The sequence below is a fragment of the Physeter macrocephalus genome, chromosome 20, assembly GCF_002837175.3.
Source record: "Physeter macrocephalus isolate SW-GA chromosome 20, ASM283717v5, whole genome shotgun sequence".
Taxonomy (NCBI): domain Eukaryota; kingdom Metazoa; phylum Chordata; class Mammalia; order Artiodactyla; family Physeteridae; genus Physeter; species Physeter macrocephalus.
In genome coordinates this window covers 87,779,003-87,795,485 of record NC_041233.1, presented here as the reverse complement: position 1 = coordinate 87,795,485, position 16,483 = coordinate 87,779,003, and the positions used below count along the sequence as shown (strand labels likewise).

Below are 16,483 nucleotides of genomic sequence, written 5' to 3'. Positions count from 1 at the left end.
GCGTTGGGTCTTCGTTGCTGTGCACGGGCTTTCTCTAGTTGCAGCGAGTGGGGGCTGCTCTTCATTGCGGTGCACAGGCTTCTCATTGCAGTGGCTTCTCGTTGCAGAGCAGAGGCTCTAGGCACGTGGGCTCAGTAGTTGTGGCACGTGGGCCCAGTAGTTGTGGCTCGCGGCCTCTAGAGCGCAGGCTCAGTAGCTGTGGCACGTGGGCTCGGTAGTTGTGGCTCGCGGGCTCTAGAGCGCAGGCTCGGTAGCTGTGGTGCACGGGCTTAGTTGCTCCATGGCATGTGAGATCTTCCTGGACCAGGGCTCAAACCCGTGTCCCCTGCATTGGCAGGCGGATTCTTAACCACTGTGCCACCAGGGAAGTCCCTGGTTATAGTCTCATAATTGAGCGTCACTCTCTGTCTGCTTAAATGTTCTGTGTGTGTCTCTCCAGCCTCTGTATCTGTTTCACTTCACAGGTTGTACAGTTGTGTCTGTACAATGACATAGAAGTGCTGGGTAACAGCCCCTTCCTTTCTCTTAACTTCCATTTCCAGTTGTCTCACCAGAGTTTCTTTCATGAAAGCCTCTCATCCTTTTTAAACTGTCTTCCTTTTTTGAGCCCTGGCCTTTGCTCCAAATTCTCTGAAACCTGCCTTCGTGAAGTCCAGTGTGTAAGTCTTATGATTAGAAAGAGTCTCAACCATGAAAACGTGTCATTTTAAGAGTCACTTTCTAGATTAACCTCGACCTGTTTCAGGAAACTAGCATGTGTGCCACTGGAATCAGACAAGACCTTCGATGACACACTTGATCAAACTTGCTGATGGCAAAAAGCGTTGACAGGTGTTTCCTGTCCCCACAGATAGAGAAGTTTTTCCCTCACGTCCTTGAAAAGGAGAAAACACGCCGTGAGGGGGAGCCTTCCAGCCTATCTCCGGAAGAGTTTGCCTTTGCCAGAGAGTGAGTAAGCAGCGGGCGTGGGACCTGCCTTTATTTCGCTGGCTTGCCAGTGTGAGTTTGGTGGTTGTGTCCCTGAGGCCAATCGCAGGGCCGTTGCTGTTGGTCTTATAGCCCTGGTGGCTCCGGGATGTGTCGTCACTGTGATGTGGGTTTGTGTGTTCCAGGTACATGGCTAACACAGAGACCTACCTAAAGAACGTTGCCTTAAAGCACATGCCTCCTAATTTACAGAAGGTGGACCTCTTGCGGGCAGGTGAGCAGAACATTCTCCTTTCGGACATCCCGAGGGGCCGTAGTTTACACCCCACGTTATCTCCAGGTGCCTTAGAATAGCATTTTCATCTCCACTCTCTTCTCTCGAACATGGGCAAATAGGTGCATAGATAGATCAGCAGAAAAGAGACAGAGGGGAAGGGTTCTGGGTTAAAAATCAAAAATCGTGAAAAGCAGGCACCGGGGTAGCGATTTCAGCATCACTCTTGTGTTCTTCCGGTTCAGAGGAAATTCTCATAGCTGCCACCGTAAGTGCAGACTCACCCGCGTATGCAGTCACCTCCTGAGGGCCCATGCTGTGCTCGGCTCCTCTGGGCGAGGAAGATGCCGGGGTCTCTGGTCTCTGGGGTAGCAGCGTCCCCCTCACAGGTTCCAGGCCATGCGGGGCCTGTCTTCTCCTGGGGGGACGTTAGCTGGGAGGCTGGGACACCTCCGGGGGTCCCTCAGGGCTCCTGATCTTCAGTTGTGAGCAGCCTCCCGGCTGTGGGAAGGGGAGCAGGACAGACGGCAGGGAGGCGCCAGGGAGGGAAGCACGGCCATCTCCTCTGCCTCTCGCCCCCTTGCTCGGTCCCCCGAAAGTCTGCCGAGCCAAGGGGGGGGCCCTGGTGGTAACCCCTAACCTTGGATCAGCCAGCAGGGCCCCTGGCGTTTGGCCTCCAGTCCACCTCCCTGGCCTTTCCCAGCTCGCCATGTCCACGCAGGACCTCACGGGGGCCTGGAGTCCACGGGTTCCCAAGCTGAGTCCAGGACAGCCGAGACCTGGGCGTCCCTCGCCGACCCAGCCTGGGGGCCGCGCTCTGAGCCCTGCCGCTGGCGGGGGGACTTAGCCCCGGCTGCCACAGCTAAGTACCACCGACAGGACGGGGGCGCCTGACCAGCCGGCGTGGATCTTCTCACAGATCTGGGGGCCAGAGTCCATGGTCAGGGGGCTGACAGTGTTGGTTTCCCTGAGCCTCTCTCCTTGGCTTGCAGGCGGCCGCCCCCTGCACACGCACCCTGCTGTCTGTCCCTCTCCTCATCAGGTTGCATCAGGACCCCACCCTGACGGCTTCATTTTACCTCTTTAGAGGCCTGGTCTCCAAATCCATTCCTGTCCTAAAGTACTGGGGTTCGGGGCTTCAGCGTGTCATCGTGGAGGGGACACCAGGAGCAAGCTCACCGCGTGCTGGGCTTGTGGAACTCTGAACTGGTCGTTTTGGTGAACCTGCCTGAGGGACACAGGAGGCCCAGTCCGTGTCTAGTTCGGCCGCTTTCGTCTGCACTTATGAGTGGGGCAAGGACCACGTCCCTAATCACTGCCCAGCACCACCTGTCGTATCCAGTTGAGCCGGGTCCAGGCCGTTGCCCCAGAGCTGCTTCTGCTTGATGCTGGCCAACACCTCCTAACGCTCATGTGTCGCTTTTCCTGGGTCCCTTCCAAGGACCAGAGCTGGGCGTCTAGGGCTGGAGCTGTACGGGGGCCAACCTGCCCTCGTGAGATCAGAGCCTTGCTCACTTAGCCCAGGTGCCCCCTGGAGCACGGAGACCACGATGGCAGGGTCGTGGAAGGGCGTTGTAGCCTAACATCCTTCGAGGGTTTCCTCACATCAGCAGCTGCTCAGTGGGCCCAGCTGACCCCGCTGAAGTTGGTGTCTCTGGCAGGCCCAGAACCCCCGAGCAGCCCAGGGGCCCCTCCCCGGACCTTTGCGGTCAGTCATCCTGACCCCCCTCCTGTAGACGGGACCGAGGGCAGCCCCACACCTGAGCTGGGCTCTGAACACTGAGTTGTCCGGTGGGTTCTCCGGACCCCGCAGGTGATGGGGTCTTCTTGGCACAAACAGAGCCTCAGGCAGGGAAGGGCTGGAAGAGCTGCCAGCGCGGGGCACTTCTTGGTGAAGTGCTGGCTGGTGGTAGAGAGGGAGGGATGCTTACGGCACGCAGCCCGTATTCATCTCCCAGACATTCAAGGCCATCGCCGTGTGACCCGGTCTCCCTAACATCCTGTCCTCCCACCCTTTATACAGACATACTTTCTGGCCCGATTCACACACCTCTGTCTTCCTGAGACGTCGTGCGTGTTTCTCCCATGGCCCTCGCTCTTCCTCCCAGGCGCCCCCGCAGGTCTCAAGCCCTCGTCACTTGTCAAATGAGCGGGTGCTGTGTGAAACCTTGAGGGAAGTATGCTGTTTCTAGAAGGAGGCAGATCTCTCCTCAGATCCCTGCCGCCAAGATGCTTTTACATCAGGGGTCCCTTTGTGCCTGAGGCAGTTAATCCCAGCAGCTTCTCCATCCCGATCTGGTTAGCTGAGCGCTTTCTGATCACACTGTCGTCCTCCTGGCAGTTCCCAAACCGGATCTGGATTCATACGTGTTTCTGAGGGTGAAAGAGCGACAAGAAAACATACTGGTAGAACCGGAAACAGATGAGCAGAGGTGAGTGGCGTTCGCGTTGCGGACGGTGGGAAACACTCCTCGCCGTGGGGCTGCAGCCGAGCTCCGCGGGTACATTGTTCTCTTTTCCAGGGACTATGTGATCGACCTGGAGGAGGGCTCACAGCACTTGATCCGATACAAAACCATCGCACCCCTGGTCGCTTCTGGAGCCGTACAGCTGATTTAAAACTGGAAGCAGCTAACCCAGAGTGAGGACATGGGACGTTAGAGAGCGTATTTGGAAACCCCACGTGTCAGCCGGTGCCCGGGGACGGGAACTTTTCCCGGCAGTGCCAGGGGTCACTGGGCACTGAGACCCGCTCGGGGCAGGTCCCTTCCTGGCTGCTCCAGCCAGGGTCAGCCGGTGGGGTCATTGCTCTGCTGACCCCGCGGCTAGGCAGGGACACGGAAGCGCCCTTCGTGGTGGTGTTTGAACTGAGGGAAGTGAGGCCGAGGGGTGCGTAGAAAGGCCTCGCTGCCTGTGATGAGGGGACCGGTGGGCCCCGACCTGACAGCGGCAGGAGCTCTCCTTCGGCCCTCCCGGTGGGAAGAGTGTAAATAGACGAAGCCGTGTGGCCGCCCCGTGTAGCATGTCACTGACGCGTGTAAACTCACCTTCTGGAGCCTCTGCTCTCGCGCTTAAAGCCAGCTTCTGCCATCCCCAGCTGAGCCTCACAGCCAGTACGCTAATAGCTGGGTATCGGTTTCATGGCAGAGAAGGAGCCCACGGGCAGTTCCCAGCGTGTAGTCTAGCGAGGGGCGTCCTCCCCACGGCGAACCGCGGTCTCCCAGGCCAGCCTGCGGGCCGTCTGCCGGCCTTGACCGGGGCCCCGGGGGCCGAGCAGTAGCAGCAGCAGCTGTCCGTTTTGAGGCTCTTCACTTTCTCAGGGGAATGGATGAAATTAAACTCGGTGAGTGGACAGCGTCTCGGTGACACCCGAGGAGGGATGTAGACACATGAATCGTCTCGCCTTGAAACGTGAATACAGAGCAACTGCCTTCCAGTCTTTCTTGCCCGATGCAGAGGCAGATTTTCATCTACGTGATGTTGGGTCTTGGAGTAATCAGTGTGGCATTGCTGTCATTTCCGAGAGAAATCACTAAGTGAAAGCAAGCAAGGTTTTATTCGTTAATAAACACGTTTTATACCTCACGCAGTGCTTTGTTTTCTCCAGAGCGTTTTCACCCTCTTCAGCCATTCATTAAATAAATGTGCGGTGAGCATACAGTGTGCCGGGCACAGTCCACCACACTGGGGCTCCAAGCCAGAACGAGATGGTCACTGACCCTGCTCAGGTGGGAGAAGTGCCTTGAAGAGAATTAGAACGGGGGGCTCACGGGGGCTCACCAGCATGACTGGGTGCCCTGAGAGGCTCTCACTGATTTCAGTGAATCTCGCTGAACTAGGCTGAGGTCTGAATAACAAGAAGGGGCCAGACGCAGAACTCGAAAGGCTTTCCAGGCAGCAAAGGTAGCCTGTGCAAAGGCCCTGAGGCAGAAACTAATTCTGCCTGCAGTCGGTGTGGCTAGAAGGCAGTGGGCACAATGCGGAAGGATGCAGGATGAAGGTCTGAGAGGCAGGCTGGGCCCAGATCACTTACGGCTTTGTTAGCAAGGACCCCATGGGTCCTCACAGCACCCTGAGAAGCAGGCAGGGCTGGTAGTAGGTAAATAGGTGGGAAACAAGGCGGGCGTTTAGCAATAAGTCTGAACCCAAGTCTCCTTCCTCGGGGCCACCTTGTGGTCCCGTGTCACCGTTGCCTCTGCTGTGGAAAGGAGAGGACCGGGCTGCATCGTGTCGCCCGCTCCCGCCCTGTGCATGCCGGGCAGCACGGAGGAGTAAGGTCGTCACTGAAGCCACAGAGCTCGTTGCTCCATTTCCTAGGTCACCTCTGCAAAGGAAGACTGGTTTAGATAAGCCATTTCGAAATAAAGGGGAAGTTGAATTTCAAAACCAAGTGAAGGGAAGTGATGTGGTTTAGTGTGACGTCTTTAACATTTTCAATTTGTGGGGAGTATTTTGCTTTATGGTTAAAAACGCATCACTGGAAGCAGGATGGGACATTTACTTCAAACAATGGCATCATACCTTATTATAAGCTTGTTGCCAGCGAGATCCCTGAGACGTGCTTGCGGGTCCATATCTGCAGGCGCAGCAAAAACATGTACCAGCTGTGACCTTGCAGCAAGACCCTCTGTGTTTCCTCTGTGCCCAAACATTGAGGCTTCAGTGCCCCCAACCCCGTGCACATCCACCTTCCTCCTGTGACGGACTTGAGCTAACCGTGAAACTCTCAGAGGGATTGTGAAGTGAGCACATCATACACCAGTACTTCAGACAAATGTTATATGATATCAATTCTATGTGGAATAAAAAAACAAAACAAATGAACTTATTTCCAAAACAGAAATAAATCCACAGACATAGGAAACAAACATGGTTACCAAAGGGGAAAGGGGGAGAGAAGGATAAATTAGGAGTTTGGGATTATTTATTGCTATACTGTATATTAAATAGATAATCAACAAGGACCTACTGTGTAGCACAGGGAACTCTACTCGATATTTTGTAATAACCTGTAAGGGAAGAGAATCTGAAGAGAGTGTACGTATACATATATATATAACTGAATCGCTGTGCTGTATACCTGGAACTAACACGATATTGTGAATCAACTACTGTATACTTCAGTTAAAAAAATACTTCATATAATGTTAAGTAATTTATCATGGGAGGCTAAACATTCCGAATATTTGGAATTGTTCAAAATTGATTTTTTTTTGTATTATAGTAAAATACACATAACGTAATTGCCATCTTAACCATTTGTAAGTGCACATTCAGTGGTATTAAATACATTCATCTTGTGCATCCATCACCACCATCCGTCCCCACGACTCTTCATCTTGTGAAACTGAAACTCTATACCCGTTAAATAATAACTCCCTCCCACCATCCCTGAAAACCACCATTCTACTTTGTCTTTACGGTTTTGGCAACTCTAAGTACCTCATTAAGTGGAATCATAGTTTGTCTTTTTGTGGCTGGCTTATTTCCCTTAGCATAATTTCCCCCAAGGTTCATCCATGTTGTAGCATGTGTCGGAAATTCTTTTTAAGGCTAAATAATATTCCCTTGTACGTATAGACCACATTTTGCTTATCCATACATGTCAGTGGACACTTGGGTTGCTTCCACATTTCAGCTGTTGTGAATAATGCTGCAGTGAACATGGGTGTGCAGATATCTTCGAGACCCTGCTTTTAATTTTTTTGGCTATACACCCATAAGTGGAATTCCTGGATCATAATGTAATTCTGTTTTTAATTTTTTAAGGAAACACCACACTCTTCCACAGCAGCTGTACCATTTTACAAGGGCTCCAGTTTCTCTACATCCTTGCCTATACCTGTTTTCTATTTTTTTATAGTAACCGTACTAATGAGGGTGAGGTTATATCTCATTATAGTTTTGATTTGCATTTCCCTAATGATTCAGCATCTTTTCCTGTGCTTACTGGCTATTCCTGCATCTTCTTTGGAGAAATGTATATTCAAGTGCTTTGTGCTTTTCTAATCGGGTTGTTTTTGTTGATGAGTTTTAGGAGTTCTCTATACATTCTGGATATTAATCCCTTATCAGATATATGATTTGCCAATGCTTTCTCTCATTCTGTGGGTTGCCTTTTTACTCTGTGGATAGTATCTTTTATGCATAAATTTTAAAAATTTTTTCATAAAGTCCAATTTGTTGATGTTTTCTTTTGTCACCTGCACCTTTGGTGTCATATCCAAGAAATCATTACGAAATCCAACGTCATGAAGTTTTTATCATATGCTTTCTTCCAAGAGTTTTATTTGCTTAGGTCTTAAATAAATTTAAGGACCCAAAAGTCCTTGATTCATTTTGAGTTAATTTTTGTATGTAGTGTTAAGTAAGGGTTCAACTTCATTTTTTTTGCATGTGGATATCCAGTTTTCCCAGCACCATTTGTTCAAAAGACTGTCCTTCCCCCATTGAATGGTCTTGGTACCCTTGTCAAAAATAATGTTACCATATATGTGAGGGTTTATTTCCGGGCTTTCTATTCTGTTTCATTGGTCTGTGTGTCTGTCTTTATGCCAATACCACACTTTTGATTACTGTAACTTTGTAGTAAGTTTTGAAATCAGGAAGTGTGCGTGCTCCAGTTTCGTTCCTCTTTTTTCAAGATTGTTTTGGTTATTTGGGGTCTTTTGAGATTCCATATGAATTTTAAGATGGGTTTTTTCTGTTTTTGCAAAAAAAGTCGCTGGGATTTTTATAGAGATTGCATTGAATCTGTAGGTCTCTTTGGGTAGTATTGACATTTTAGCAATATTAAGTCTTCTGGCCCATGGACATGCAACGTGTTTTCGCTGATTTATGTCTTCTTTAATTTCTCTCAGCAGTGTCTTACAGGTTGCATTGTATAAGTGTTTTACCTCCTCGGTTAAGTTATTTCCTAAGTACTTTGTCCTTTCTGATGCTATTTTAAATGGAACTGTTTTTGTAATTTCCTTTTCAGATTGTTCATATATAGAAATGCAATTGGATTTTGTGTGTTGACTTTCTATCCTGCTACTTTGCTGAATTCATTTATTAGTTCTAACAACTTTTTTGTGGAGTCTTTAGGGTTTTCTACATATAAGATCACATCATCTGCAAACAGATCATTTTACTTAGTCCTTTCCAATTTGGATACTTTTTATTTATTTTTCTTGCCTAAGTGCTCTGGCTAGAACTTCCAGTACTATGTTGAATAGAAGTGGTAAAGCCGGGCATTCTGATCTTAGAGGAAAAGCTTTCAGTCTTTCACCATCAAATGTGGTGTTTGCTGTGGGTTTTTAAATATGGCTTCTATCATGTAGAGGTAGTTTCCTTCTCCTCCCATTTTGTTGAGTGGTTTTATCATGAAAGTGTTGAATTTTGACAAATGCTTTTTCTGCATCAGTTGAAAATATTTTGTGTTTTTTCCTTCATTTGCTGATATGACCTATTACTTGGATAATTTTCATATGTTGAGCCATCCTTGCATTCTAAGAATAAATCTCAGTCGTGTGTATAATCCTTTTAAGATGCTGCTGAATTCTATTTGCTAGTATTTTTTTTGAGGATTTTTGCATCAGTGTTCATAAGGGATATTGGTCTGTAGTGTTTTTTTTTATTGAAGTATAGTTGATTTACAATGTTGTGTTAATTTCTGCTGTACAGCAAAGTGACTCAGTTATACACATATATACATTCTTTTTAATATATTTTTCCATTATGGCTTATCCCAGTGTATTGAATATAGTCCCCTGTGCTGTAGTTTTCTTTTCTTGTAGTGTCTTTGCCTGGCTTTAGCATAAGGTTATGCTGGCCTCATAGAATGAGTTAAGAAGTATTCTCTCCCCTTCGGTTTTTTGGAAAAGTTTGAGAATGATTGGTATTAGTTCTTTAACTGTTTGGTAGAATTCACAGTGAAGCCATCAAGTCCAGGACTTTTTTTTTCCCCCCGGTTGGGAGATTCTTGATTGCTGATTCCATCTGCTTACTAGGTATAAAATCTATTCATATTTTCTGTTTCTTTGTGATTTAGTCTTGGTGGGTTTTGTGTTTCTAGGAGTGTGTCCATTTTTCATCTAGGTTATCCAATTTTTAGCATAGAATTGTTCATACAACTCTTTTATAATCCTTTTTATTTTTGTGGAATCTGTAATAATGTCCCCACTTTCATTTCTGATTTTAGTAATTTGAGTCTTCTCTCTTCTTTTCCTAATCCATCAAGGTAAAGGTTTGTCAATTTCATTGATCTTTTTGAAGAACCAACTTTTGGTTTCATTGATTTTTTTCTGTTGTTTTTCTATTCTCTATTTCATTTTTCTCTGCTCTAGTCCTAATCATTTCCTTCTTTCTGCTAGCTTTGGGTTTAGTTTGTTCTTCTTTCTAGTTCCTTATGTTATAAAGTTAGTTTGTTGATTCTCTCTTTCTTGTTTTTTAGTGTAAGCATTTATAAATTTAGTGTAAGCATTTATATAATTTATAAATTGCCCCCTTAGCACTGCTTTCTCTATGTCACATAAGTTTTGGTGTGCTGTGTTTTCCTTTTCATTTGTATCTAAGTATTTTCTAATTTTCCTTGTGATTTCTTCTTTGAACTATTGGTTGTTTAAAAGGGTATTATTTAACTTCCATAATTTTGTGAACTTTTCAGTTTTACTTTTGTTATTGATTTCCAGGTTTATCCTGTTGTGGCCAGAGAGGATACTTTGTATGATATTTATCTTTTCAAATCTATTGAGACTTAATCTGTGGCCTAATATATGGTCTGTTCTAGAAAATGCCCCATACGCACCTAAGAAGAATGTGTATACTACTGTTGTTGGGTGGAGTCTTTGTATCATATATGTCTGTTAGATCTAGCTTATTTTAAGTCCTCCATTTTCTTTTTTGTTTGTTCTGTCCATTATTGTGAGTGGGTATTGCTGTCTTTATTTTTGTAGAACTGTCTATTTCTCTCTTCAACTCTGTCAGTTTTTGCTTCCTGTATTTTGATGGTCACTAGGTGTGTAAATGTTTATAGTTGTTATATCATCTTGCTGTATTGAATCTTTTATTAATATATAATGTCCTTTGTCTCTTGTAACCTGTTTTGATTTAAAGTCTATTTTGTCAGAGTGTAGTCACCCCTGCTCTCTTTTGGTTACTATTTACATGGAATGTCTTTTTCCATCCTTTCCCTTTCATCTTCTTTGTGTCTTTGGATCTCAAGGGAGTCTCTTGTAGATGGCATATAGTTGGGTCATGTGTTTTTATTCATTCTGCCAATCTCTGTCTTTTGATCGGAGAGTTTAATTCATTTACATTTAAGGTAATTACAGATAAGAAGGGACATATTTCAGTCATTGTGCTGTTTGTTTTCTATATGCCCTATAGCCGTTTTGTCCCTCATTTCCTGCATTCCTGTCTTCTTTTGTGTTTTGTTGATTTTTTGTAGTGAAATGTTTAAATTCCTTTCTCATTTTCTATACTCTATAGCCCTTTTCTTTGTGGTTATCATGGGGATAACATGGTAAAGCTTTAACACTCTAATTTGAATTTATATCAGCTTAACTTCAATAAGTTTTTATAAAACTGCTCCTTTACAGCTCTGTCCCCACCCCTTTCATTTGCTGATGTCACAGAATTGCGTCTTTATCCATTGTATGCCCCAAAACATAAATTAAAAATTCATTTAAATGCATTAGTCTAGATTTAGAGTTACACACCAAAGTTACAGTAATACTAGCTTTTACACTAGTAATTGTTGGGAGTTTTTTTCTTAAAATGTGTTAGTGTCTTACTTCATGTAAAAACAAAAAGTACAGTTACAAACCATTGTTACAATGATAGTAGCTTTCATAATTGCCCATGTGTTTGCCTTTATTGAGGTCTTTATTTCTCCATATAGCTTCAAGTCACTGTCTAGTGTCCTTTCATTTTACCCCCCAGGACTCCCTTGAGCATTTCTGCCATTGCAGTTGTTGTCTGGGTGGAGAGACAGCTTCCTGGCACTTCCTGCTCTGCCGCCTCCCAGAATCCTCTGAGAATTGATTTTCTTTTTAATGTATCTAATCAACCTGCTCTGAAAGTACTCTCACCTTGTCCAAAAAAAAAAAAACCTTCATTTTTTTTAAAAAGCAAAATCAGTATTCTTAATATTTAACAGACTTGATTTCAAATAACTTAGTCGTTTCAAAAAAATTGAATATCCCTTCCACAGCAGAAAAACAACTACTGGGGGTATTCAAAGGCAATACAGATGATCAATATAGACTATCAAAGGCACTGTAGATTCTGAAGGCAATAGTACTATCTAATGTTTATGATTTATTTACTATGAATCAGACGCTCATATGATTTAAGTAGATAAACCTGTAAATCTTTACAACCACACTATGCAAGGAAAAACTTAAGATTTTTGGAATGAACAAAAGAGATCACTGGATATCCTTTCAGTGGGATGCTTGATCCTTGTAGGGTGTGTGCCCATGTCTTTGAATAGGCTATTTTACAGCTCTCTAGAGGTAGAAGTTAATTCATAGAAAACTGATAGTAATGTGACTATTCCCTAACTGTTGCTATGCAAGTGATTCCCATCCATGGCAATGCAAATGAATTTTGTCCTGTAGAGAATAAAGCTAAATCCTCATTTGAACTGGTTTTAACATTTTCCTGATTCTGTCATTTAAAAAAATAAGTTAATTCACTTCACCATACAGTAGAAACGAATGAGACATTGTAAAACAACTATACCCCAATTAAAAAAAAATTTAAAATAAGTTAAATAAAATCATTGGCACATGTTCATTTTACATCTGTCCGAGAGTCAACAGTTCCTACTGTTAAATACATTTTTTAAATGTTTCATATATTTGTAAGGTCGGTAATACTGATATCCCCATTTTATAGATGAAAAAAACAGACTGATCCACTGAAGGCCGCACCCAGCTACTGGGTAGAGAAGGAGGGTTCAAACCCCCGTGAGCTCAGAGCTCCGGATTCCATCCTCTTCATTACCTTGTAATACTCTCTCCACAAAAGGAAAGAAGATCCAAAAGTATTCTGAGCAATGAGAGCTTCACTGGAGTAAATTCAAGTCTCCCAAAAAGACTCCTTGGGGGAATAACCACTACCATTCACATTACTTTAGAGGAGATGGCATTTTTCTTAACGCGGGAGTATTTTCTGCTTTAAGTAGGTCATGTTCTATATACCAAAATGCTCACAAATTCTCCTGGCTAAGACAAGAAAAAACAATATCAATTTCTGCCCCAAGGAATTTACAAGGAATCCTAAGAAGACTTCCTAAGTAAATCTGAAAATATGAAAATATGAGATTGTTTGACTCAGAAGAAAAATTGTCCTAACAGCTGGGACTAAAAAGTTTGAAAGGAAATGATTTTCTTGGGTTCAGAGCTTTGTACATGAGAGAATGTTTTCAGTGAATGTTTAAGTGGGGTACTGCTTGGGACCCAAAGTTGTTCCAGCTCAAATGGAAATTCTTTAAAACTGCTTCTAACTGCTTCTGTCATCTCTGAACCTGCAATTTTCCTCAAGTATAATTCTAACCATGTCATTGCTTCTCTTAAAAAGCTTCCATGGTTACTTACTGCCTACATAAAAGGAAGGGGGTGAAGGAGATTAATATTTTTTGAGCATCTATGTCCTGGACAGTGGACTGATTGCCCTCCACAAATTACCTTGTTTAATCCTCATAACAACCCTGTAAGATAAGCACTAGTCTCACCATCGTATCCTGGCTTCCTGGTTAAATTGTATTTTCTCTTACCCTAAATGGTCTCTGATCTCCTTTTCATGCTTACATTTTTACTATTTTATCTTTCTTAAAATCCCACCAAAATTCTTTGGGGAATTAAGTAAGGTATAAATAATTTCACATTAGTAACACTGGTGCCAACAAGATGATTTGGGCATGGCTGCAATCTAATTTCCAGAACAGGTCATGAAAATAACCTAAATGAAAAATGGCATATGCTTCACCTGACTTCATCTGTTAACAAACTGCAATAGCTTAGCTCTGTTCGCAGGCATGGCTGCCCTCAACCTCTGGGCAAGTCGGTTGGTCTTCAGTCTGAATGAGACCGTAGCCCGCCTCCTTCATTTTTATGAGAGATCATCAACTTGGCCATCTTCCGGTATCTAAAGCTTCCTGATCTCCAATCAACAACATCGCATGTCTGCACTCTGTGGGCTCAGTGATGAGCAGGCTGCTAATCAAGGCATGGCCACAGTTTAATAAGGGAAACGAGAGATACGAAGGACAGTATCATCTGTCTGTTTCTCTTGGTTCCCCCAAGTTTTATTTCCATATCAAACTTGATGCCGGAAAGCAATATCCCTGGGCTAAGATGTAAGTTTCTTGCTTTTAGCAAAGAAATAGCCCTGTGAGCAACATCTTCTGTCTTCCAAAAATTATAATTGAAGACATGGTCAATTACATGACCTATTCTTTTCTTTATAAGGATCCATGTAATAGATTTTTCTTAGAATTCAGTGCAAGTAAAAGTTTGCCTCTTCAAATGTATGACTTATTTTTATCAGACAGATGAGTCCTGTCACTTCCCCTTGTTAGCCTTCCTAGCAAGGGGCACAGAGGCAATTCCTATTTCACTGTCTCACCACAGCTTCCTGTAATATTGCCCTGGATCTTTCCTTAAACACTCTCTGATCTCCTTTTTATACCTCCAATTTTTCTATTTTATTTTGTCTTAATTTAAAAAGAGAGCCCAATTTGGGGGCGAATCAAGTAAAAGATAAATAAGTATGGAGTAGTCACTTGGGCATATATGAGTAACTTTGCATTCCCAATTTTTAAAAATATGTATGAGGGGACTTCCCTGGTGGTCCAGTGGTTAAGACTCCATGCTCCCAATGCAGGGGGCCCAGGTTCGATTCCTGGTCAGAGAACGAGATCCCACGTGCCACAAGTAAGGATCCCGCATGCTGCAACTAAAGATTCCGCATGCTGCAACTAAGACCCAGTGCAGCCAAATAAATAAATTTTTAAAATAAAATAAAATATATAGGAGAATGAGCCATTTCACAGAACACAAATTCCTAAGCGAGGCACATCAGCAAAAGTGGTGATAAAGGCAAGAGTCGTAGAGTCCTGTCACTCTAGGACTCTAAAAAGAGGGAATAGGTCACATCAATGATGCAATAAAAATAGTAGTTGCCAACTGTAACTCCATTCAATTGGTACCTGAACACATAGGGTCAGACACTGTGTGTATAACCTGCTTGTACCCTGTGCATTCAGAGGAAGAAGGCTCCTGACCTGAAACAGCATGTGGTCTAGTGAGAGAGACCAACCAGGGCACAAATCCCAGAAGAACATGCTTTTATAAAAGTAGGAATGGAGCATTAAGAAAGAGCATAGGAAGGCCTCCAAAGACGAAGAAATCGCCGAAGCTTCCCAGAAGGGGTGATGCCTGAGCCAGGACTTGAACACTCAAGGAGTTAGCCAGGCCAAGGAGGGAAGAGGCGATGGCTGTTTTGGGTGGAAATGCCACGTTTAAAGGCACAGAAGCCATGGGCACCTACAGCATTCTTGGCCCTCCGAGGAGCTGGCTTGGCAAGAGCATAGGATGAGGGGGGCGGGTGGGTAGCCGGAGAGCAGCTTCCTATTTCATAGGGTCTCATAGGAGGCTTATAAGACATACATGATGTGTAAGTTTTACAGGAGTCTGATTTTCCATGCTAAAAAATTTGGATTTTTGCACTAGAACATTTGGAAGCCTCTGAAGGACTTTGATTTGATCAGATTTGCATTCTAGAAATCTGATTTACATTGAGAAAAATCCTCTGGTGACTGTGGAGAATGGAGGCCGGACTGCAGAGTTAGAAACAGGTGGCCGTGCTGGCAATCCAGGCGAGGAGAAATGAGGACCCGGCAGCACATAAAGGTGGAGACACGAGGCGATGGGCCGGCATCTCCGTGGTCAACTCTCACGCTGAAGACCATTTAAACGCTGGATAAAATAGAAAAAGCGTTTTTCTAAAAACATCAGATGGCTAATGAGCTAGTGAGAAATTGTTGCACAAGGTCTAGAGGAAAACAAGTCAGGACAGGTGAGTGAGTCTAGCGTTGCCAAGGCAACATGGTAGCCGTGAAACAGCAGTGCTTCCTACAGCCAATGCAGTGACCCTAAATCTGGGGTTCACAGACAGGTCAACTCAGGGGTCTGTGAACTTGGTTAAGAAAAAAATTACATCTTTCTTTTCACTAACCTCTAAATGAAGCTTAGATTTTCCTTCTATTATGAGTCTAGGCCACAAGCCTCAGTGATGTGTGCATTCCTGTGACTTTGTCACCAACAGAAATCAGCTATTTTCACACCACATTTACAGCTGTATGTATCTCAAAATGTCATTTAGGGACTTCCCTGGCGGTCCAGTGGTCAAGACTCTGCGCTTCCACTGCAGGGGGCACAGATTCGATCCCTGCTTGGGGAACTAAGATCCTGCATGTCACATGGCATGGCCAAAAAAAAAAAATGTCATTTACATTCATCACTATTTCTAAATTGCAGTCACTTTTAGACCTGCTGCTTGAACTTGCTATTTAATGCTTTAATAAAGAAGCACACATATGACTCTATCACCAGATTTTTTAAAATGTTTTGTTAACTGTATTTCAATTAAATGGGCTTCCTTTGTAACTCTGTATATTTTTTCCCCTTTAATTTTTTTCTATTTTCTTCTTTTATTTTATTTTTTGTTCTCTACATATTTTAGGTTTTTAAAACCATCGCTCGGAGAAGGCGTCCACAGCTTCATCAGATTGCCAAAGGGACAGAAGAGGCTAAGCGCCCCTGGCCTGGTGGAACTGAAACGGAGCAGTTTGGTCCTTCCCTGCCCCGCACCCCATGTCCTCAGCCTACCTTTTGTCTGTGGAAAAACTTTAGCCAAAGAATAAGTTTAATCAGAGAAGTGAGAAAATGCAGAAACAGAGGAAAACAGTCAAAGGATACCAAATAATAACAGTTTAGTCATTAAGCATAGTTAAGGATCTTTAGTTCCTCCTTAAGGGCTATAGATAATATTCTGAGCCATGTCCTGTGAGCTGTCTTGTAGATACTGAAACCCCCGCCAGGGGGAAGAAGTTAACGAGACGATGACCAGGCTGTAGCCATGACATAAGCTGCCACAATTCCAAGAATTGGCCTTAAGCCATGTCCTGTGAGCTGTCTTGTAGATACTGAAACCCCCGCCAGGTGGAAGAAGTTAACGACGATGACCAGGCTGTAGCCATGACATAAGCTGCCACAATTCCAAGAATTGGCC

The 16,483-nt window shown here is 44.3% G+C and overlaps 1 protein-coding gene across 3 annotated transcripts in view; it reads left to right on the top strand.

Annotated features, from left to right (window-relative positions):
* The window catches only part of GINS4 (GINS complex subunit 4), a 13,736-nt gene extending 9,050 nt beyond the window's left edge, over window positions 1–4,686 (top strand). Inside the window, exons 5-8 of one of the 3 annotated variants that reach the window (XM_007127005.3) lie at window positions 851–948; window positions 1,113–1,201; window positions 3,543–3,633; window positions 3,724–4,686. In XM_007127005.3, coding sequence (XP_007127067.1) covers window positions 851–948; window positions 1,113–1,201; window positions 3,543–3,633; window positions 3,724–3,820 — 375 coding nt within the window. In that variant the 3' untranslated portion in view covers window positions 3,821–4,686. The remainder of the gene's footprint in view (window positions 1–850; window positions 949–1,112; window positions 1,202–3,542; window positions 3,634–3,723) is intronic. The other 2 variants (XM_007127004.4, XM_007127003.3) reach the window with 2 other exon arrangements.
* The last annotated feature ends 11,797 nt before the right edge of the window (window positions 4,687–16,483 follow it).